This window comes from Penicillium subrubescens (assembly GCF_028828155.1).
Source record: "Penicillium subrubescens strain IBT 31985 chromosome Unknown utg000001l_segment0_segment0, whole genome shotgun sequence".
In the NCBI taxonomy this organism is placed as follows: domain Eukaryota; kingdom Fungi; phylum Ascomycota; class Eurotiomycetes; order Eurotiales; family Aspergillaceae; genus Penicillium; species Penicillium subrubescens.
In genome coordinates, this window is record NW_026643151.1 from 3,937,551 (window position 1) to 3,959,546 (window position 21,996).

A 21,996-nucleotide genomic window follows, 5' to 3' on the forward strand; every position below is an offset into this window, starting at 1 on the left:
TTTTGCATTCCGCAGATTCGTCCGTCCTTGACAGTTTCTCTCCCTCCCTGCTGCCTGCCCACTTCCCTCGTCGCTTGCCGGCGTTGACTCTCGTTTATTTTCCCTGCAGGATTTCACTGGAACAGCACAGCTGTCAAGATGGTCAAGACTACTTATGCGGTTACGCTCTTTGCTGCCGTGAGCATGGCTGCTCCTATGGCGCCGAGTAGCAATGATTATACGGGCGTTGAGCCGATGCGTCGCGATGGTACTGGCAATCTTGTCGGTGCTGGTGCTGATGGGTCTTTGAACCAGCTGGTTGGCCAACTCTATTCGAACTTGAAGAAGCAGAATGCTGATCTAGCGAGGCAAAAGACACCTAAGCAGAGGGCGGAAGTTGCTGAGGCTGCTAAGCATCAGAAGCCGAGTATCCTCCAGAGCTTGCCCTTGATCGGTGGTCTTCTTGGGAACCCGGTAAGTGCAACGCCCAGGAAAAGAAGACGCAGATGATTTCATGATAATTGAAACTGACGGGAATAAATGAATAGAAGCGCAGCGTTGAGGAGAAGGAGCTGCACGATCGCTCATTCACTGGTGATCTGAGCCACTTCCCCATCCTGGGTGAATTGTTTGGTGGTGTAAGTCTCTTGAATGAAATGATGACACTGCAAGGCTCTATGGAATGAGAGATTTAATAATGCCGATAGAACCAAGACAAGAACCAGAACACCAACCAGCCCCTCGGCAGTGGAGATGCCATGCCTGCCATGTCCGCTCGTTCATACGACCAGAACTACGGTCAGAACTACGGCCAGAACGCCGGTCAAAATGCCGGTCAGAACGCCGGGCAGAATGAAGGCCAAAACGAAGGCCAGAACTGGATGCAGAACTATGGCCAGAACGAGGGCCAGAACGAAGGCCAGAACGAAGGACAAAATGATGGTCAAAACGAGGGCCAAAACTGGCTGCAGAACTATGGTCAGAACTCACGCCGTGACCTGACCAGCGAGCTCAGCAGTCTGCCCCTCATTGGCAGTCTTCTTGGTGGTGTAAGCCTCCAACTAAACCCGAAATGATATCATTCACTCACCAAGGCTACAGCAGCAAAAGAAGGACGCTGCTAAGCGTGACAGCCAAGCCAAGCCCGAGAGCCTGGGACTGCTCTCTTTCGTCAAGCAGCTCACATCCGGAGGCGTAAGCAAACCTTCAAACCCAGATGATATTGTCAAAACTCACACATCTCATAGTCCGAGACTATCAGCCACCGCCGCCGCGAGGATGCCGGCCTTACAAACGCCCTCGGTGAGGGTATCAAAGGCGTCGTAAGTCTTGACCTCGTATCCCCTATACACCTCAAATGGGCAACTAATCCACAACCCTTAGGATGTCTCCGACCTGACTAACCCCAACAACCTCCTGGGCGATGACCTGGACAACCTCGAGGCTGAGGCTCTGGCCGCTGCTGGAGCTGCCACGCCTGTATGTTACCCCCGATCGATCCCAGATGAATAGAATAGCTCGTGCATCGAGGAAAAAAAGGATAAGAATACTAACGGATATACGCAGTCCCGCCGTGACTTCTTCGACGTCCTGAAGACCCCCCAGCAACTCTCGGAGGAACAGCAGGCTGAGAAGGCGCAGAAGGCCAAGGAGGGTGACAAGGGTAAGGATGAGGCGAAGCCTGCGAAGCCTGCGAAGGACGACAAGAAGGCTGTTGAGAGTCCATTGAAGGAACTTTTCAGTGAGAGTGGGCTTGGTGGGCTTGTTGGTAATGCGCACCACGGTGTTGGTATTCTGCCCGTAAGTCGACGATTCTCTTAGATTTAGATGGATGTGGACTTGACTGACTGGTGTTTTAGATGAATGGCCGTCGTGATGTCCCAGTCGAGGCCCGTGGTGAGCCTATCCAGGGCGCTACCTTGCCAGACGTTCTTCTCAGGGGTGGCGTTTTGGGAAAGGTTGCTAAGTTCCTTTCGCCTGGTGGACTTGCTCCTGCCGGACAGTAGGAATCATTCCCTGTGAGGTAAAGGTATTCATTAATGGATAGCTTCTTCGTTCAGTGTAATGGATGGTTGTCAGTGTGAAACGAAACGAGGAGTGTCTCTGTGGAGTCGATGATGGATGATGTATTTATTGAATTTCAGTTACAATGTCATTTGATTCGAATGAAAGGAGGCCTTTGAATTGGTAATGCAGTCTGGTAGCATAATAAATAGCCTTTGAATTATGAAACTCCCCTAATCCCAGCATATTTTGTGTGGGGGATGTGAATAAACAGCAATAGGTATGGAAGCAAAAACACCGAGATCGTAAAGTCGTCAAGCGCGTCAGCCAGTTTGACTTGGCTAAATAACCAAGCAAACTAGCGCGTTTGGGGTATCGAATCGTGAGACGCATGAAAGAAGGTCATGTCAACAAGGAAAAGAAAAAAAAAGAGACACCAAGAGAAAAAAAAGAGGTTCAAAGAGTGACGCCAATGCAATAGTCCGAATATTGCTCAGTCAAAGTCCATGTCCAGGTCATCCACCTCCACCGTCGATCCTAATGCCTGTTTACCTTCCCGAATCATTGCTTGAAGTTGCCGGTTCAATCGCTTGATGCTGGCGTCTTCTTCCCGCTCCCTCCGGCGAATTTGTGCTGCGTATCGTTGCATCTCAGCTGAGCCAGGCCCTTGACTCAACCGGGGTGAAGGTAGCCCCTGATGTCTCGTGGGAGTGGAGGGCCGCATAGACGAACTGGTTCGTTTGTTCAATTTCGGCATGACTGCTGGTCGACGACGGGGGCTGGACGCCTGATGAATACGACGGGGTCGCGCGGAGGGACTGCTGGCGCCATCGCCCCCGAATGGATCGGTCGGGTCGGACGGTATCACGACCCAGCTCCGATCGATATCTTCCTCGGGGTATTGCCCGGGGATGGGAGTTCGGAAAATACGTTCCTTTTCTGCTGAAGCCGGTCCAGCCTCCCAGCTCGCAGTGAACGGAGCTGGTGAGCCGGCCTGCATGTCGTATCCTTGTCCTCCGCCAGCGTAGAAGCCTCGGAAAGCCCCCCGACCAGCAGAGATCGAGGACCTTTCCTACAGCATTAATCACCGTTCGTCCCCAGCCGATGCTCCTTGTGGAGTTGGGGCTGGCATCCTCAGCGCAGGGTGATGTGAGGATCGAGTCGCGCCGAGTGCGCTTACGGCTTGTCCCGTGGAGGTCAGGATCTAAGGAGTCCACACTGTTGTCGAGCGAGGGTGGTAGGAATGACTCGCGGTATCGGTTGGGACGGTAGTCGAGGTCGGCGGAGTGAAGGAACTGATCATGGCTGTTTGTTTTGCCGTACTCGGCTTGGAGAAGTGGAGAGGCGGAGGCTACTTCGGACGAGGCCTCGAACTTGGAGGATAGTTTTTCGGTGTCACGACGGGCTCGCTTGCGACTGACGGATAGCGAGTAGAGGGATGAAGAGGCCGATGCAGACATGGGAACTTGGAAGAACTGCGAGTTGGCGCTGGCGAGGTCGAGCTTGGGTGGGGAAGCCGACTGGTGAAAGAGGGCCGGCATGTCCGGCATGTTTGGAGGGGAGGTTAGAGGGATGAGGGGAGGAGATGAAAGGAGGATTGTGAGAATAAGTATATTTGATAGTAAGAGCAGGAGGTTCAAGAAAGAAAGAAAAAAGTCAGAGGAAAAGTCTCTAGTCGGGTGGAAAGGGAAAAGGAAAAAAGTGACGAGGTTGGGGAAACTTGGAGGGTCACAACAACAAAGTGTCATTGGGTGAAGCTTACTGAGACTAACAAGCTAATAGACTGATAGTTACAGAATGATTGCAAAAGAAAAATATTGGAAGTTCTTTAGGGGTACTGAATAACTAGACTCAACTTGCTTCTAAATAACAACAACTACTGTTAACCCAGTTATCATCTGAGACACCATCACTAGCTGCTGTTCCCCCTAACATTAAACATCAAGCATCCCCAGATCAGATCAGATCAGATCAGATCCTCCACTCTTCCTCTTCTTTCCTCTCAGTCTATCCCATCCTCTCACAGTCGCTGGCTAGTCCACTGGACTCCAGCAGCATCTAATCCCTCATCACCATCCACGAGCACGCACCATCCCTCTCCACCAGCTCCACCATCGCCCGCAATCACCGCCTCAAAGTGTCCATGGGCATACTCCAGCACAGCGTCATCGAAAGTCCCCGGCTGCAGCCAGACGGCAGGGATTCCGACGGAATGCGCTTCTTGCAGCACCTGGAGAGTCACCGGGGGAGGAGTGACGACCGATAGCGAAGTCTGGGTGGGCGAGGGCAGCTTGCTCGGTGAGGGGACAGTGTCGTACGCACGCGAGGGGAGGTTGATCTGCGGTGCTCGCGGGTTTAATGGGGTCACTGGCAGCGAGTGCTGGTGATACCATGCGAGGACTGGAGGAATGTAAGTTTTTCGCATAGCAAATATTAGGAAAGAGACGGACTCTTGAAGCCAAACTTGGCCGGGTCATTGCTGGCGCCCGCCACGGCAAAGCGCGGGGAAGAGAAGAATCGCTTGACGGCGTCCATTATTTGGCGGGGATACTGCAGAGAGTGGAGGAGAAATGGCAAATGGATAATTGTGAGAATTGTGTAGATGAGCGTAGAGTTAGAATACCAGTGGAACTTTTCTGTCAAGGTAGTCAAGTAAGTTGGAGTTCTTGCAAGACCGCGGCTTTCGCCGACAGCGTCATCCTCGCCGTTCTTTGGCTCATCGCCCATCTCCATTCCCCGAAGATCGACCAGTACTACTCTAGACCTTAATAAGATTGACCCGCCTCTGGATACTTGATATCCGTTCAATTCTAATCTAATACAATGGGTCACTCTTATTTTTTAATATCGGAAAATCAGAGCATTTGGTGATTTTACATTGTGTTTTGTGGATAAAACGCTTCTATCCTAACATTCCTTGCCGAGGCCATCATACTATGATTCGACCGCTCCTAGACGCAGGAATCGAGGTGGATGCGCGAACTTTAAGTTGGAAAACGCTGCTTCACTATGCCACCCTTAATGACAGATACGAATTCACTTGCCTTCTCCTGATGAATGGGGCCTGTGTCGACGCAAGAGACACATACAAAATGACTCCACTTCATCACGCCGCGGGAATTGGGCATTCTGTCGTCGTGAGATTGCTCCTTGACCGGAAAGCTGACCTACGTGCGAAAAATCATGAAGGCAAGACTCCGTTGCGGCTATCTCAAGATGACATCGAGAAAGCCCATACGGCGACCAGGGTTTTGTGTCAAAGAGAGGGGATCAGCTTTGCCGAGGCTCAGAAGGGTCGTCGTTGGAATGCATTTTCTTCTGATTTCTCTGTCGACAAGCGAGATCGTGAAAAGGTTTACAGCATGAAAGAATTGGAGGTCATGCTAGATATAGTGGCAGGAGTTCATCCGCCTGGAAGCTCTGCGTTTCATGCTCATGACCTGCCCTTCTGAAGTTCTAGCTCTGATTAGCGGTTGCAGGTGGCTTTTATGTATTCGATTGCTTGAGACTCAATCTGATAGAACGGTAGTATAACTGCGATGACAATGAAGTGATACTATGAAAATAACATGATATCTCCCATGTCACCTTGGTTTACCTGCTCTGGAACTTCACTACTAAAGTGGCTGACTGTGGTCCCTGATCAACTGGTCGCTGTGCTTTAAATGTCTACATGCGAAAATTGTATCGTTCAGCCAATATCTATGACAAGATTTTTTTGCTTCGCTCGTGTAAAAATTTCCTGGACATGCTCTTGTTCTGGACCACCTAGTAGATCTATAAATGGCCAAGGCTAATCGTACGACAACTTGTGCTTCCGAAAAATACTTTATACCCCTTTTGTATATAGTGGAGAATTGGCAGATCTGGATCATCGACATCTAGACTAGAGAACCAGGTTTGTTATGTAGATATTACGGCTTAGCTTTCTCTTTTGTCAAAGGTTTTTCTAAATGTCTGTTGAACCGTCTCTCTTAATAGCCATGGTTTCTTCATAGTGTATAGTTTAATGTCCTGACTGATAAGACAATTTCAAACCCATATCAAGGGTTCGAACTTCCAGAACTTGCTGTATGTATCTGTGATAAAAGGCTTAGTAAGTATCATAAGGATGTCGAAGTTCTCGATCTACGCCGGAAACCTGTAGCCTGTTTAAACAAAGTTCCATAACTACGGAGTACAGTAAGGTGGAAAGCGACCCTGACGTCACTTCACTGTTGGTGCCTGAATTTCCAGTAGAGAAGGCGATAAAGCAACAAGGCAACGAACCTTGTCTGCCATCCTTTCTGCCATTTCAGTTTCTACAGTCTACCATTCGAGTTTAGATGTACACTGGATGGTCTTTTCATTTGATTACTCGAATTGTCATTATCTTGCGGATACGTTGTGTTACTAGGAGATGTGGTGTTGATGGGCAACACGACTTTTGATTGGAGCCTCAGTGTTGAACCAGGATAACCATCCGACCCAATAACAGCCGGCAAACCCCCTGCCAGGGAGACCGCCGCAAACCACGAACGGCAGAATTATCCCGGAGGGTCAAGTCATCTTCCTGTCACCTTCTTCTCTCTCAGGCCTCCTTGTCGGCACTCAGATCTGATCTCGCGCATGCCACCGTTCGTCCCCCGCAAGCGCGTCTCCTCCGCGGACCTGCCCCCAGCCAAGCGGCGCCAGGCCCAGGCCGAGCCGGCCGCGCCTGTCCCCATCATTGATGATTCCGACTCCGACTCGTCATCGCTGAGCGATGCTCCAGAGGGCGATATTGAGACCCCGCAAGGACTTAGCGCAGGTGAATCTGATGACGAGGAAGACGAGGATGTCGACTGGGAGGATGCTATCGATACCAACACTACCAGCGCAACAACGCCTATCGTCGCTGGACCCCAGCCCGAGCTCCAAGACCTAGAGCTGACCCTAGACAAGAATGAGCCGCATGTATCGGATCTCTTGGATGGCAAGAAAGGGCCGAGTAAGATCGAACGCCAGATTCGCATCCAGTCTCATTGCATACATGTCCAGTGCTTGCTCTTCCACAATGCTATTCGCAACGCCTGGGTAAATGACAAGAAAGTCCACGAGATATTACGTCATAAGCTACCAGAGGGAATCCATAAAGAAGTCAAGAAATGGCGGATTGCATCGGGGTTGGAGCTCCCCGAACCAAAGCCGCAGCCCAAGGGCAAGAAGAAAGGGAAACAGGCGCGGAAGAATAAGGATTGGAGTGAGGATTCCCAGCGTTTGGAGCCGGGTCAGCCAGATATGAGCCGAGGTGATCCTCTCATTGGCCTTCTCAAGATCTTGGTAGCATATTGGAGGAAGCAGTTTCGTATTACTGCGCCTGGTCTGCGGAAATATGGTTATCGCCCTATTGCCTCGCTTGAGGCAGTTATCAATGATTTTCGAAATGAGGAGCATGATCCCAACCGGCATGGAGAACGTATCACTAATAGGGAGGGGTTTCGATCAGCCGCTGAGCATATGCGGGGCTCCAGAGATGTGGGTGCTCAGCTTTTCACGGCCCTCATCAGAGCTTTGAATATCGAGGCCAGACTAGTGGCTAGCTTACAGCCACTGGGGTTCGGCTGGACTAAAGCAGAGACATACACACCATCCAAGACGGAGGCGAAGCAAGAGGGTTCTGCTTCAGAGAACGAGTCCGAAGATGATACAACACCAGAGGAAGAAAAGCCTACATCGACGAAGGGCAAGCCCCAGTATGACAAGGATATGCCTTTCCCTATCTACTGGACTGAAGTTGCCTCCCCAATCACCCATGAGATTATCCCAGTCGACCCTCTCGTTCTGTCAAACCCTGTAGCCACAACACCCGAGCTACAAGCAGCCTTTGAACCGCGCGGTGTCAAAGCTGATCGCGCCAAGCAGGTCATATGCTATGTAGTCGCCTACTCAGCCGATAGAACTGCCAAGGATGTGACGACCCGATACCTCAAGCGACGGACTTGGCCTGGAAAGACCAAGGGCCTACGCATACCGGTAGAAAAGATCCCATTACCAGGCCGCCGGCGAGGCCAACATTTCGAGTTTGACTGGTTCAGAGTGACCATTCGTCCATACTTAAGACCGCCGAACCTGCGAACAAAGGTCGACGAGCTCGAAGATACGACCGATCTCCAACGAAAACAACCAGAAAAGAAAAAGACGACCCAGACCACGGACACTCTACAAAGTCTCCGGCAATCCACCGAGTTCGTGCTAGAACGATTTCTCCGCCGCGAGGAAGCGCTTACCCCCGGCGCGGAATCCGTCCGCATTTTCACCTCCGGAAAAGGTGATAAAGCCAAGAAAGAACTTGTATTCCGCAGGGCGGACGTCGTCAAATGCATGTCAGCGGAGAGCTGGCACAAAGAGGGACGACAGATCCTTCCAGGCGCAGTTCCTCTAAAACGAGTCCCCATCCGATCCGTGACACTTCGGCGCAAGCGCGAGGTAGACGAGTTACAGCGCGAGACGGGCGAAAAGCCCATGCAAGGACTCTACGCCCGCGATCAAACGGAATTCATCATTCCACCTCCCATCGTCGACGGTATCATCCCGAAGAACGACTACGGCAATATCGACTGCTTCGTACCCAGTATGGTCCCCCAGGGTGCCGCACACGTCCCATTACCAGGTACAGTGCGCATCTGCAAGAAGCTCGGCATCGATTATGCAGAAGCAGTCACCGGCTTCGAATTTGGCTCCAAGATGGCTGTCCCCGTTATTCAGGGTGTTGTCATTGCGGCCGAGAACGAGGATCTGCTTCGGGATGCGTGGCGGATCGATGCGGAAGAGAAGCGCAAGCGCGAAGAACTTAAGGCTGAGAAGCGGATCTTACAGACTTGGCGGAAGTTTTTGTTCGGGTTGCGTATTACAGAGCGTGTGCAGGAGGAGTATGGTGCCTTTGATGTTGCGGAGGATCGCGAGAGGGATGCATATAATCCTTTTGCGGCGAGGAAGAAGGGTAAGAAGGAGCAGCTTGATGAGTCTGAGCCAGAGCCAGAGCCCGAGCACCACACCGGGTTTGCGGAAGATGATCATCATGACTTTGAGAAATCTTTGCATAATGCTCTTGATCATGGTGGTGGCTTTTTGTTACCTGGTGAAGCTGAAGCCGATGCGGATGATGGCTTGATTGTTGAGCAACATCACGATACACGACGGCGAACAGCTCCTCCAAACACCGATGAGGACATGAATGGTGGCGGTTTCATCGTCGAAGGTACAGATGAGGAAGATGATGCTGACTCGGGGTCTGAGTACGCCCCTGATTGATAAATGATGTCAGGTGCTGATGTATGACGGTTATCCAAAACATGTAATTTTAGCTTTATAATTGTTACGAAAATCATGAGTTTTATTTATACTTAGTGGGATACCTGCAACTAACGGAGCCTGCTCGACTTCGGCCCAGCCGGTTTTCCAACCCTTTAAGAGTTGTACTGACGCCTGAATTGTAGACTATGTCGACTCTGAAACGAGCCTTGACCGTGCTGAATGCTCTACTCCGCAAACCGAGAAGGGAAATAAGTACATTATAATCTCCTATCTACACTTCCCAACCTTCTGCCAAGCACAAGCCATTGATAAACTTAACCCCAATCACCCCCGAAACCGAGAAGTCCCCGACGGCGAATCCATGTCCCTCAAGCCCGCCTCATCATACTCCAAATCAAAGCTCTCATCTTCATCCATCGACGGACTAAAATGCACAGCCGGCGATGAGATCGGACTAAGTGCAATACGAGGCCGTGATTTAAAGACACTCGCATAATCGGCGTCTTCTTCAAAGAGTTTATCCTGCGGTGTAGAAGAACGGGTGATCTTTGGACGCGAGGACTTGCGTGGGGTTTCGAATTGGTTTACTGGGAATGAAGAGTGTGGGCCTCGGCGTTTGGGGGGATGTTGGGATTCATGGGTTGGGAGGGGTGGGATAAGGGACATTGATTTGCGGGTGCGTTCGACGAGGGTGTAGCTTGATGTTGATGTTGAGGGCTTGAGAGGCTCTGGGTCAGGTTCCTCATCTGACTCGGAGTGGGGGTCGGGGGGAAGTCGGACAATTGGAGGTGAGGAATGGAGGGGCTCCGGCGGCTCGATTGGTAGTTCTGGAGAATTGCGCGTTGAAGGTATAGAAGGTTGCGTATCCTCCAATCTTGATAATCGTATCGGTTGAGGCTCGTTCACCACCGAGGCTGGTGTTGAATCCCTCTCCGAAAAGGCCACCGACAACGGCTGAGTTCTTTCAATATGAGACTTGCCGTTCACACGTATGATGGCCTCATTCACACTCGACATGAATGACCGGTCCGCTTCGTTCAGGGTTCTCCCGCGGTCTGCTGATTCTCGGACCGCCTTTGATATACTCGCCACCGTCAATGACTGATGATCTCGGAACGCTAGGCGGGATTCATGACGAGCGGAACTATTTGCATCGTAGCTCCTGTCGCGTTCTTCGCGAAGAGAGTCACTGTATTCATGCCACCTGCGCAGCCGACCTCGTAGCCGCAGTACTCGAGCCTCTAGATCCACCACCAGATCCGATTTGACTCCACCGCCGAGACCGTTCACCGTCGATTCCGTAGCTTGCTTCCAGGCCTTGGAGAAAGGAAGCTCCAGAAAACCGTCGGTGCTGCTGTGCGATCCGCCATTCAGAATAGCAGTAGCCCATTCCTCGCTGCCCAGCCAATTGGTTTGAAGCTCCTGTGTTAATCCGTCTAAATCAGTCCGTGGCTGATCTTTATCTTGCGTGGACAGATTGCTGGCTCGATCTGTAAGCTCGACTTTCTTATCATCAAGCAGATGCGAAAACTGCTCGTACGTCTCCTGTACACGTGAGCGGCGAGCACCCGTCGCATTGAGGGAGACCTGGTGAGCAAGAATCAACGGTATGAGGTATTGATAGTCCCTTGGAGAAATTGAGGAGGCGGTAGACAGTGTCATGGCAGGATTCCAGATCATTTCAGATGCCGATGCAGCCACCAACTTCCGTAGGACGGCCGTGGAGAACACCGCAAGCAATTCATCAAATTTCTCGCCTTTGCAGTCGTCCAGCATTGTCTTTCGAAGGATTGTTTCTCGTCCGAGATCGCCATTTTTTTTCAATTCGGTAAGAGATCGGAAGAGAGCTGCACGGAGGTTGACGGATTGTAGGGGTTCCAGCGGAGGGAAAAAGGGACGGAGTTTCTGTATCGAATTAGTAAACTGCATATCTAGCTTCGTTGAATATTATTGAAATACATTTTGAGCTACTTCAGGGTCCCATATCGTAAACAGATAGTATAATGACCATTCTATCAGGCGAATTCGCTGGCGCTGGTTCTGCGACGACGGGGACAACGCGCGAATGGTGATACCGGGCCAATCATCGCGCTGATCCAGATGAAGAAGCTTCAGATTGCGGATGAAGATTGCCAGATGAGATGGGCCCGACCAGTCCAGGGGCTTTGGCCGTGCGGGCCTCGAGGCAGCCATGTCGCTGCGAGCAAATGAGGAGGTCGTGGTTTAGTTTAGTGAAGGCGGCGGAATGTCAACAACGATAACGGGGGTTTGCACTGTTTGTTGCGCCTATCAGTTCGTCCCGCGGATCATTTTGGGTTTGTTTCTACTTTGGTTCTTCTTCCCTTTTCAATAAGACTGGCCTCGTGCTACCCTTCTCTCTCCCCTCTCCTCTCCTCTTCTCCCTACACCGTTCGCAGACATGGGATCTAACACTCCTCAATGGACCCCTCAGACAGGTAATTAGCTGTAGCTCTCCCGTGAACTGGGCGCGGACTAATCTGTTATCTCTTCTAGTGCTGTCTACCCTCCCCCACCCTCCAGAGGAGAACACGACCTCCCCCATTCCCTTCTTCCACCTCCTTGAGCGCCTGAAGACCACCAAGCGCGAGGGCTGGCGCCGCTTCGGTATCAATGGCGAATCCATTTCCGACCACATGTATCGCATGTCGATCATGACGATGTTTGCCCCGCCCGAGCTGGCCTCCCAACTCAACATCCCCCACTGCACCAAGATGGCCCTCGTTCACGACATGGCCGAATCGCTCGTCGGAGATATTACCCCCGTCGACAAAGATGTGACCAAGACCGAGAAGGCCCGTCGCGAGGCCGATGTCATGGACTACATTACCGAGACCCTGCTGGGCAAGATCCCCGGCGGCGCGTTGTCTGCCCAGGAGATCAAGCGTGTGTTCCAGGAGTATGAGGATAATGTCACACTTGAGGCTCAGTTCGTGCACGATATCGATAAGATGGAGCTGCTCCTCCAGATGGTGGAGTACGAGCGTGCTCACGATGTCGATTTGTCCGAGTTCCAACACGTCGCCAACCGCGTGCAACTACCGGAGATCAAGGTCTGGGCTGAGCAGGTCATTGCCGAGCGCCCAAAGCGTGCATAAATCCTCTTGACAGGGTAGGATGAATTTCTCTAGAGTCCTACCATTCTAGAATTCTCAGTTTGGCGTTTTATTGTTTTGGTATATTATTTTCGGGGGTACCCTACATACCATATAGCGGAATGAGTCAGGGATAGTGTTCCTTACGAAGACAGACGTTTTGATGATGAACGAATGCATGGACTTTTCGGATTTGAGTTTTGAAAGAGCAAATACATTTCTTGAATTGCCCTATTCTGTATCGGTCATTTCTTCGTATGTAATTACATGATTGCCGTCGGCGCCGGACAGCATGGGACGGACAGAGAATCAGATTCAAACCCCCTTCTCCTAGTCAAGGGCCTCCTTCTCCATCTCGCGCCGCAGCATCTCAGCCTCAGCCTTCATTTCCTCCGCGGTACGAGGCTTGCGCTCCTCATTATCAACAACAGGGAATCGGGGACGGTTCTTGGCTCGCTCGGATTCAGCAGCGCACCCAGTCTCCGCCTCGCGCTGCGCCCTGCCTAGATCCCCCTCGTCTCCGTCCAGCATATCGTAGACAGCATCGATAGGGTCGAGATCTGCGGGCTTGCGCGGAATGATATGCGCATGGACGTGCGGCACGCTCTGGCCAGCATGGACGCCATCCTGCACCGCAATGTTGAGGCTTGTCGCACCGTAGAGCCGCTCCACCATGCGGCCGACGCGTCGGACGGTCAGAAAGAGGTCGCTGGTTTCGGCGGGGGTGAGGTCTGCGACGCGGGGCACGACGCGGCGAGGTGAGACGAGGACATGGCCGGGGAGGATGGGCTTTAGGTTCACGAGGGCGAAGGAGAGCGGCGTCTGGTGGAAGACCTGTGTTGATATTGGGTTAGTTTTGCGTGTTTTTGGCTAGCGACTGAGTACATGGGAGGGGTGTATGTATTACTTGCGGAGTCACCAGGAACGAGCCAAAGTAGATCGGCGCCGAAGCGCTCTTGACCGAGGACATTCTTGTCTTGTCGAACGACTGGAGGTGATTTTGCCGGTCGTAGAAGGCGGTGATGAGGAAGTTGGAGGATCGGGGATGGGCGGAGATGCGCCACGGAGATAAGGTGCTTATCAGCGCCGATCAAGGTTGATCGTGGTACCTGAACATCTAACCTGATAAGATGATGTCGTTTACATTGGTCTCTTCTAATTTCATCTAAGCTTTACTTTTTAGGTACTCATTTCAGGAGGATGGGTATCATTGGCATTGACCATAAATGGTATCCTGAGCTATATTACAAAATAATAATGACATGCATAACGCCTAGTAAAGCATTGGCGTTTGTGATAAGACATTAGTGATGACAAGAAGAAATGGGATATTAGGAGAGTCTGCAGGTCTTTATGACTCTGCCTTCTGCTCAGTTGCAGGCTCAGCTTCAACCTCGGACTCCTGCTTCTGTTCTTGAGTGTCTTCAGCGGCAGAGGCAGTTGTATCTTCCACAGGAGCTTCATCCTCAGTTTGCTGAGGCTTGACTTCATCCCGAATTTTTGGGACGTCAGATTCCGCTTCCTTAAGCGTTTCATCTGCAGTCACGGCTTCCTCTGCGGGGTTCTCAGATTCTTTGGATGTCTCTGCAGCTGGGATAACCCCTTCAGATGTTTCTTCTGCATCAATTGGCTCTTCCTTTTCAGAGAAGACCTCCTTCGACTCCTCAGCAGGTGTCTCCTCATTTGATTCAGGCTGTGCCTCCTCTTGCCGGACTTCTCGTAGGGGTGCAGCGAGCTGAGGCGATTCATCATTATCCTCAGCACTTTCTGTGATCGTGCTAACTCGTGATCCCGTAGATGGGCTATGCTTGTGGCGGCGGGTAGTAGCACCAGTACTGATCGCTGGATCCATGCCCTCCACACCAGAGCCAAAGGGAGCTTCATTCTCCTTGCGCAGAATTGTCAACCGCTTGTTGTCAACAACCTCGTCCACCTTGGGCTGATAAGCATCCGAGCCCTCCGCCTCCTGTGGAATAGTGTAGTTGTCCTCTGGAATAAGAGCAAACATGTCGCAGACAGTCTTGAAGAAGATATAAAGTCCATCATGTCCCTCCACTGTCCAGAAGACATCCCGGTGTTGAAACCAAGCGTGCGCAAAGATACGGTAGAGCCGGCGGAAGATGTTTGTCAAGTGTCGCATGCTGGCCTGTGGGCCGGCGGAGCCCTCGGTGCCTAATGTGAGGCGGCTGGGGAAATACTTCGGGGAGGTGAGGGTGTTGGTAGCCCAGTCGAGAGTATGGCAGCAATAGTCGATAGCACAGCATGACTTGGGCGGGTCATGCACAGCGCAGAGGTATTGCCATTCCGACGCTCGCATCTCCGGGCAAGTCTGCGCTGAGCAGGGCGGGTTCTCGGCGAAAAAGGCGATGATAAGATTGTTCACTTTCATGGTCAAGAAGCGGCATAGTTCGTACAGCCACAACGATCGATCGACTCCATCCGGAGGGGTTGCGAGCTGACTTGCGACGTGGCGAGTGATCGGGACCACCGTGTCTGATCCTTCGGGCTTGGTGAAATGATGGTAGAGCGCCTTGAGGTGTTCTTGGAGCTGGAAGGGAGAATCAAGCTGGTATAGTTAGTGGTATATCAAAGTTAAGCTTCCTAAATGCGCATACGAACCTGAGAAAGAGGAACCAGTGGCGGACCGAATGCCATGTCGGCAGCCTTGGTACCGGGGCGAATGCGGCGCGTTGGGCCTTCATCTTCACCGGTCACACCTGCTAGGAGCTGCTCCGCATCTTTCCCAAATGTCTCGCCCACCGAAGGCGACTGAGGTCCGATCTGGACCTCCGTGAACGGGGGCGGACTAGGAAGTCGCGGGGAGCTAGACGGGGAGACTCCCGCAGCAGTCATGGCGCGTGGCGGAAGGGTTGGAAGCTCGGAGAGAGGTTGCGGAAAGAAACGAGTGTGGGTTCGCGATTATAGAAAGAGTGGAATGGAGCTCCGCGACTAGTCAAGTCGATCAGAGATGCGATGGATCTGCGAGCATACTCTGTTGTCCCGTTGTCCTGGAGTTGTACTGGGCAGATAAGCCCGGGGCAACAAAACAAATGACCGCCCAGTGCCCTAAGCCCTAATCTCCGTCTTGGGCGACAACGTCATGCGGCGTAGTTTCTATGCGGGTTGCATCGGCCGAGGAAAAGAATAAACTGATAGCTATTCCATCTACAACAATTATCTGATTCTGCAATAATGTCTACCAACTTCGAGGACGATGATGCACCCCCAGAGCTGGTGGACGTGTCTGTGATCCCGTCTGAACAGCCTGGGTCTATAGAGGAAGAGTCACAACCTCGAGTTCCTATTACTCTAGTCACAGGTATGATCAACCCGGAATGCAAGAGACCTTCAAAGCTAATGGCTTCTTGATAGGATATCTTGGAGCAGGGAAAACTACCTTGTTGAACTATATTCTGACGGAGAAACACGGAAAAAAGATTGCCGTGATCATGAATGGTTTGTTCTAGGACCGGCTAATTGAAAGATATATGCTAACCTATGTTTAGAATTTGGTGACTGTAAGAGTGCTTCATTACAGAAAAGATCACGCCATTTAACCTGACTCGATTTCTCTCCAGCTTCGGACATCGAGAAACCTTTGACCGTCAACCAAGGCGGCCAAGAAGTCACCGAGTGGATGGAAGTCGGCAACGGCTGTATCTGCTGCTCAGTCAAGTACACATTCCATGCCTCCACTATTCAAAGTACAAAAGACTAATATCCAACCAGAGACACCGGTGTAATGGCCCTAGAATCCCTCATGGAACGCAGAGGCACATTCGACTACATCCTCCTCGAAACAACCGGCCTCGCCGATCCCGGAAACATCGCCCCAGTATTCTGGATGGACGAAGGCCTAGGCAGCTCCATCTACCTCGACGGCATCGTCACCCTCGTCGACGCAAAGAACATTCTCCATCTGCTAGACGAGCCCACGCCCGAAGAAAAAGCAAGCTCTCACAACGAAGACCATAACCACGACCACGGTTCCGGGCCTGTGCTGTCCATGGCGCATATGCAGGTCTCGCATGCGGATGTGATTATCCTTAATAAGGCTGATCTTGTTACGGACGAGGAGTTGGAGGTCGTCCGGGATCGCATCTCGGCTATTAATAGCGTGGCTAAGATTCATGTTACGGATCATAGTCGGACGCCGCAGATTGAGGGGGTTGTGTTGGATTTGCATGCCTATGATCATTTGGATGATTTGGATTTTAGTAGGAAGGGGCATAGTCATATTGATCCGGTACGGTTTCTGGCGATCGATAGTATTATTCGGGCGTTGATGTATTGACTTGTTTATAGGCTATTTCGACCATTGCGGTTGTGACACCTCCAATCCCTGCTGACAAGGTACCACAGGTCGATTCTTGGCTACAGTCTGTTCTGTGGGAATTAACGCTGCCCATGCCAGCAAACTCATCACCTGAATCACACCCCACGAATTTCGAGATTCATCGACTAAAGGGTATCCTACGTCTTGAGGATGGCACGAGTAGAATCATCCAAGCAGTGCGCGATGTTTTCGAAATCAGGGATTCCGAGCCTACTCAAAGTGACGACGACAAGCGATCTCCAGTCCAGTGCAAGATCGTACTGATCGGCCGCGGGCTAGGGCCGACTGTAGATCCCTGGAAAGACAGCTTCGAGTCATTCGTCCGCTACAGTTGAACGAAGAAGAAATGTAGTGGTATTCCAATAATATGCATTGCAAAGAGTCAACGAAGAAGATAATACAACCATATTTGCCAAAAGGAAAAAGCGAATGATTGAGGTACATCAAAGAGTAACCGCTACAACAACGCCAAGCAAGAATGAACAAATCCTCCGTATAGAAGCTTGAAACGCAAATGTAGATAGCCTGAAAGAAGAGAATGAACAGAAAAAAAATCACATCAAGAGTATATTAAATCAGAGTCATGAGAAGAATGCAAGAAAGAAAGATGAAAAGGACTTTTTTAGACGCCAAAAGTTCGCCGGCATGTAACATCGGGGTGGGCATATGCCTTGATAAAGAGCTATGCTGAAAAGACACATCCGGACAATGACGAAATGGGGGGCAACTATACAAGCGAGAAAGAAACGAAGTGGGTATCGAGCACTGGGCCCCGTCAATAAAAAGGAAAGGGGCCGAAAAGATTCTGGTTCACGTGGTCGGAGCGTAGATTGCTGGGGGAATAGCATTGCGCTGAAAAAAGCAGAGCAAGAAGGAGGTTAAGGGAGGTTGGCGAGTTTTTCGCTGAAGGCGGGGTTGATGGGGAGTTGGGATTCGGAGAGGAAGGTGATAAGGGTTTGACGGATGGACTCGGATTCGGCAGCAGCTGCGGCGGGTGTTTGTGGTTGGGTGTTGCGTGGAATGGCTGGGAGGGACCTGCGTTGAGAGAGGCCGAGAGCAGGGTTGATGGGTAATCGGGACTCCGCAAGGGAAGATACAGAATCGAACTGTGTCTTTCTATCCAGAGTCTGTGCCTCCTTGAGTACGGATGGGAGGGATCTGCGCTTGGAGAGATTGAGGGCAGGGTTGATTGGTAGTGCGGAAAGCAAGAGAGAGGTTGTCGAATGGGAATCATCATCCGTTTGAGTGTCGAAGCTGACATGTTTCCGAGTGGGTGAGGGTGTATGCTCGGCAATGGGCAAAGCCTCCGAGTGTGACTCAATTGGGAGGAGGCTGGGCTTCTGGTCCTCACTTAGTTCTTGTGCTGGAATGTGGGCCGACTCGTTCTGGCTCGTTGATGGCTCCAAAGGCGTCGATGGTTCCGCGACGTTGGCGCCGTTTCCATTTTCCATATTGTTGGCCCAGAAAATGGGTACGGCGTTTTGGACCTTCGCATCCGGGGTTGGTTCGGAGTTTGAATTGCCGAACGAATACTGGTTACGATCCCAGCATTGAGTCGTGTTATGAGGGTCATCATGATTCAAGGTGGATGCAGACGAGTGGCGAGGCGCGAAGTCGGCATCCCCGGTGGATTCTGCGAGTGTAATGGTTGATCGTTTTCCTTCGTCGTGATTATCTGCGAGCATAGACCGTGGTCGACTCTCACTTTGTGGTTTGGGCAGCTCCTGCTCATAAGATTCCTTGCGGCGATATTGGGGTTGTGTTTCTGCCGGAGGGAGAGGATAAAGTCCGTTTGTCGGGGTCATGAATGGCGCAGACTCCATTTCGTGAGGTAGTAAAATTCGGCTGGGAGGCCGAGATCGTCGTGAAAGAAGATCCGGTGGGAAGAAATGGAGGAGCTCCTTCGCCCCTAATCTGTGTCGGGGCATTGGGCTGAGGCAAATGTCGACCAAGCGTCGATAGTAGTCTGGCACATCGATGTCATATCCAAGGACCAGCGGACGGTGTTGTCGTTCGGGCTCATCCTCCCCCGTGGCGAGTGCCCACAGTGTCATGCCCAACTGGTACAGATCCGTTTTGACCCCAATGTACATGGAAATCCGTTGATTGCTCTCGATCTTTGCGGCAATCTCAGGCGGCTCCCAGCCGACCGGACAGCCCCTGCGGTTGATATCAATGATATGTGCATCGTCATTTGCATCTACTACGATGTTCGACAAGGTAAAGTCACCTTGGACGTAGCCCGACTCGTGGATCTCGCAGAGACCCTGGACGATTTGCTTGGCCCATCGCTCTCGCCGGTCAAATGAGATCCGTCCACGCTGTTCGTACAGCATATCGACGAGCGCACCTTGCTCTGCGTAGCTGATCAGCAGGCCCTTGACCACCTCCTGCGAATCGTCAACTACGATGCCTTCAACCCGAATCACGTTCGGTGCGCCGTTGAGCGCGTGTAGGGCGTTGATTTCATAGAGAAACTCGTCCACCGTGTCGGGGCCCGGAATTTCTTTCTTGATATACGGGTGTCCACCCAGTTGAACCTTGTAAACGAACCCGGAGAGATGGGAGTCGAAGTGAAGGAGGTGCTCAGGTACGCATCGGGCGCCTCTGAGATGGCGAATACTGGCGATTGGAGGGTAGGGTATTATCTCGTTGACATCTTCCGTGACATGGACGTGTAGGCGACCGTCCAGTGTCTCCACCTTGAGATTCGTCACGGTATCGTAAAATTGAATTTCGGCCAGCGATTCCCGGATCGACTCATATATTCGGGCGCACTTATCGCGCTGGTATCGTAATTCCTCCAGATCTCGCTCCAGGGAGTCGGGCGGGGCTCCCCGATAGTCCATTGAAATCGTCACCCGTCGCCATTTTGTGGGGGTTTCGGCGTAGGTGACGAAGAACTTTTCCCGGCCTGAGTTGTCCCGGAAGTGCATACTCAAATTTAGGATCCATCGCTGCTCCAGCTCCATCTCGAGATCGTCCTGCAAAGTTGCCGATGCCGGCACCGGCGCCTGCGTCTCCGTTTCTTTCTCCCGGTCTAGGTCGGTCTCGATCTCCGAGGGGGTGGTTGTCACGTCCGGATACGAAGGATTCTCCCAGTCGGCATGGAGATCGCTCTCATCGTTTGTTTCGGCGGCGTCGTCGACCGTGGATGCGGGCGTCGGGCCGAGCCACTGAACCTCTGGTGCGGAGAGTCGTGGGCCCACGGTTGGCGGTGGAGAATGGGTTCTGGTTCTTTGGACGCTCAGTTGGCGGTCGGCGGACTGGGCACGGCGGTGATCGGGCTCGAGGGGGGCTAGACGATCGCGATGCTCGGGAATCTGGCGTTTGAAGTTGGTTGATCGGGGAAGACCTACGCCGACCTTGCGGGAGAGACGGCGGGTCAGGTTATCCTGCTTGGCGCGTGGGAAGTTGTCGGCGGAGGCGGCGCGGTGATTGTGATGGGAGTGGTGGTGTTGGTCATGGTTGTGGGGGGATAGGGGAGAAGATTGTCGCCTCCTATCGGCCCTCTCGGGCGAAGCGTCTCGATCCTCGCGGCCCAGCCATCGTCGCAGGCCCAAACGATGCCACATGCTCTGCTTCTGTTGAGGCCCCTTTTCGTCCAAAGGGATACCCAGCCGCGTCGGGCTACAGGAGCTGTTGGCAAGCGAGATGGCCATTCGGCACGCAGTTGCTCAGTCGTGCAAGGATCGACTCGAACACCCTGCCGCGGCCGGAACGCCGATGGCCATAAGAATCGAGCCGATTTTGATCGGACTCCTAGTGGGCGGGGTTAAGGAGGAGAAGATCCCAGAAAGAGGAGAAGAGAAAAAAAATGGTTTGTTGTACCTGCACTGGCCACTACGCACGGGGTTTGGGTAGTTGGCGTCGATTTTCTGTGGTCTCTCGCTTGTCTTCTGTAATCTCTGATCCCTGGTCGCCCTCTAAACTGAATAGTTTCCCTTTTTTTTTGCCTGGCTGGTATCTTGGAACTTCCAAGGAACCTCCAGAGAGATGAGAGCTTTCCGCGTATGTCCCGGTCAAGATTCAATCTGGCGTGTCACACAACGTCGGGTTGCAATGGGCGCGGAGGCTGGGAGGCTGGTCCGTGACAAGACGAGAGCATGGGAAAAAGGCGGTGCACAACAGCTGAGAAAAAAATATTATAATCCTGATCAGATATCGGTGAAAATCGACTTGACATCAAACAGTTTTGATCTCGTTCATCCCAAGTCTCCCAAGGTTCAAGTCCAAGGAAGAAAAAGTACCGAGAAAAAAAATAACCGTTGCTGGCGGGCGTGATGCGCTGATCCACTGCAAGGCTTCAATGTCTCACAGAGCAGAAGGATAATCAATTATAGCGAATAACGCCGCAGCCAGAAAAAGGACTCTGCAGGGGATCAATGATCAATCAGATCATGCTGGCAGGAAATAGGAAAAAAAAGGGAAATCAAGGGAGTGAAAGTGGAAAAAAAGCGCCAGGATATGATTCATCGCGCACAGATAAAATTGGGAAATGATGCGTTGCGGCCTGACAGCTTATGCCTGATTGGAAGGACGCAACGAGGGTCGCGAGATTTGGCGAACGATCTATAAATTCATCCTAATGGCCTAGACTAGTTCGATCGAGAACTTGCCCAACACAAGATTGCCATCGGTGGGATCCTAAATCGTGGCCTGCATGGCAGTTATCCGTTTGGTTGGGCGTTGATTGATTGACTTTGTATACATCGACCCTGTCCATTCAAAGGGGCGCCTATCCCTGTTCATGGAACGCCTCGTCATCGTCCGCGCTTGTTCCATGGCCAAGAGATAAATGGAAAGGCTGGGCAAATAGTAATGCGAGTAACCAATATACAAATCGTGAGTCATAAGTAGATAAATCCCTAAATGATCCAAGTTTGATATACCGGTCTATCTAATACCTCGGTTAAGCACAATATGGAGGATCGACTCTTGGACAGAAACGGGCATCAATATAAACAAGAATTGCCCATCCCATGTTCCTAAGAACGATATGAGAAAAAAGTTTGGGAATGGGCCGTGAAAGAAGTACTAAGAAACTAAACTCAGCTTCTTCGAACGTAGGCGGATAGTCTAATAAGTAGATAGAATCCATAAAGGAGCTCAGCAGAGCAACTCAATTTCGTTCACATAGGCTATGACAGTCTAATACAATTCATTTCCTAGATGGATACTTCGAATCTAATTATTACTGCTAGTCTCGGTCTTTCGTTTTGCTACCAAGGCTGTCGTCTACAGCTTGGTTAGGTCACTCGCCAAGAGGAAGTATACAAATGACAGAAA

At 51.6% G+C, this 21,996-nt stretch overlaps 11 protein-coding genes across 11 annotated transcripts; 5 read left to right on the plus strand and 6 right to left on the minus strand.

Annotated features, from left to right (window-relative positions):
- Positions 1-138: 138 nt before the first annotated feature.
- Positions 139-1,985, plus strand: N7473_001357 (uncharacterized protein; the record flags this gene model as incomplete). Its single annotated transcript, XM_057147297.1, has 8 exons — positions 139-453; positions 528-617; positions 687-1,028; positions 1,081-1,173; positions 1,227-1,301; positions 1,363-1,458; positions 1,546-1,779; positions 1,839-1,985. The coding sequence occupies 8 exons, from the start codon at positions 139-141 to the stop codon at positions 1,983-1,985; spliced, it is 1,392 nt and encodes a 463-aa protein (XP_057015183.1).
- A 491-nt stretch (positions 1,986-2,476) lies between these two features.
- Positions 2,477-3,533, minus strand: N7473_001358 (uncharacterized protein; the record flags this gene model as incomplete). The annotated part of the gene is given in 2 exon segments (XM_057147298.1): positions 2,477-3,055; positions 3,072-3,533. 2 exon segments carry the CDS (start codon positions 3,531-3,533, stop codon positions 2,477-2,479), a joined length of 1,041 nt encoding a protein of 346 aa, XP_057015184.1.
- Positions 3,534-3,784: 251 nt separating this feature from the next.
- N7473_001359 (CoA-binding protein) lies at positions 3,785-4,710 on the minus strand (the record flags this gene model as incomplete). Its single annotated transcript, XM_057147299.1, has 2 exons — positions 3,785-4,383; positions 4,434-4,710. 2 exons carry the CDS (start codon positions 4,708-4,710, stop codon positions 4,004-4,006), a joined length of 657 nt encoding a protein of 218 aa, XP_057015185.1. The 3' UTR covers positions 3,785-4,003.
- Positions 4,711-5,075: 365 nt separating this feature from the next.
- Positions 5,076-5,435, plus strand: N7473_001360 (ankyrin unc44; the record flags this gene model as incomplete). The annotated part of the gene is made up of 1 exon (XM_057147300.1): positions 5,076-5,435. The coding sequence occupies one exon, from the start codon at positions 5,076-5,078 to the stop codon at positions 5,433-5,435; it is 360 nt and encodes a 119-aa protein (XP_057015186.1).
- A 1,156-nt stretch (positions 5,436-6,591) lies between these two features.
- Positions 6,592-9,255, plus strand: N7473_001361 (Rad4 family protein; the record flags this gene model as incomplete). The annotated part of the gene is made up of 1 exon (XM_057147301.1): positions 6,592-9,255. One exon carries the CDS (start codon positions 6,592-6,594, stop codon positions 9,253-9,255), a length of 2,664 nt encoding a protein of 887 aa, XP_057015187.1.
- A 327-nt stretch (positions 9,256-9,582) lies between these two features.
- N7473_001362 (uncharacterized protein) lies at positions 9,583-11,451 on the minus strand (the record flags this gene model as incomplete). The annotated part of the gene is made up of 2 exons (XM_057147302.1): positions 9,583-11,163; positions 11,218-11,451. The coding sequence occupies 2 exons, from the start codon at positions 11,449-11,451 to the stop codon at positions 9,583-9,585; spliced, it is 1,815 nt and encodes a 604-aa protein (XP_057015188.1).
- Positions 11,452-11,677: 226 nt separating this feature from the next.
- On the plus strand, positions 11,678-12,374 carry N7473_001363 (HD domain-containing protein; the record flags this gene model as incomplete). The annotated part of the gene is made up of 2 exons (XM_057147303.1): positions 11,678-11,714; positions 11,773-12,374. The coding sequence occupies 2 exons, from the start codon at positions 11,678-11,680 to the stop codon at positions 12,372-12,374; spliced, it is 639 nt and encodes a 212-aa protein (XP_057015189.1).
- Positions 12,375-12,701: 327 nt separating this feature from the next.
- Positions 12,702-13,341, minus strand: N7473_001364 (HIT family protein; the record flags this gene model as incomplete). The annotated part of the gene is made up of 2 exons (XM_057147304.1): positions 12,702-13,205; positions 13,279-13,341. 2 exons carry the CDS (start codon positions 13,339-13,341, stop codon positions 12,702-12,704), a joined length of 567 nt encoding a protein of 188 aa, XP_057015190.1.
- A 381-nt stretch (positions 13,342-13,722) lies between these two features.
- On the minus strand, positions 13,723-15,224 carry N7473_001365 (Mob1 family protein; the record flags this gene model as incomplete). Its single annotated transcript, XM_057147305.1, has 2 exons — positions 13,723-14,937; positions 14,991-15,224. The coding sequence occupies 2 exons, from the start codon at positions 15,222-15,224 to the stop codon at positions 13,723-13,725; spliced, it is 1,449 nt and encodes a 482-aa protein (XP_057015191.1).
- Positions 15,225-15,563: 339 nt separating this feature from the next.
- N7473_001366 (CobW family GTP-binding protein) lies at positions 15,564-17,042 on the plus strand (the record flags this gene model as incomplete). The annotated part of the gene is made up of 6 exons (XM_057147306.1): positions 15,564-15,690; positions 15,744-15,827; positions 15,878-15,889; positions 15,950-16,046; positions 16,101-16,617; positions 16,677-17,042. 6 exons carry the CDS (start codon positions 15,564-15,566, stop codon positions 17,040-17,042), a joined length of 1,203 nt encoding a protein of 400 aa, XP_057015192.1.
- A 543-nt stretch (positions 17,043-17,585) lies between these two features.
- On the minus strand, positions 17,586-20,369 carry N7473_001367 (protein kinase family protein; the record flags this gene model as incomplete). The annotated part of the gene is made up of 1 exon (XM_057147307.1): positions 17,586-20,369. One exon carries the CDS (start codon positions 20,367-20,369, stop codon positions 17,586-17,588), a length of 2,784 nt encoding a protein of 927 aa, XP_057015193.1.
- Between the last annotated feature and the right edge of the window lie 1,627 nt (positions 20,370-21,996).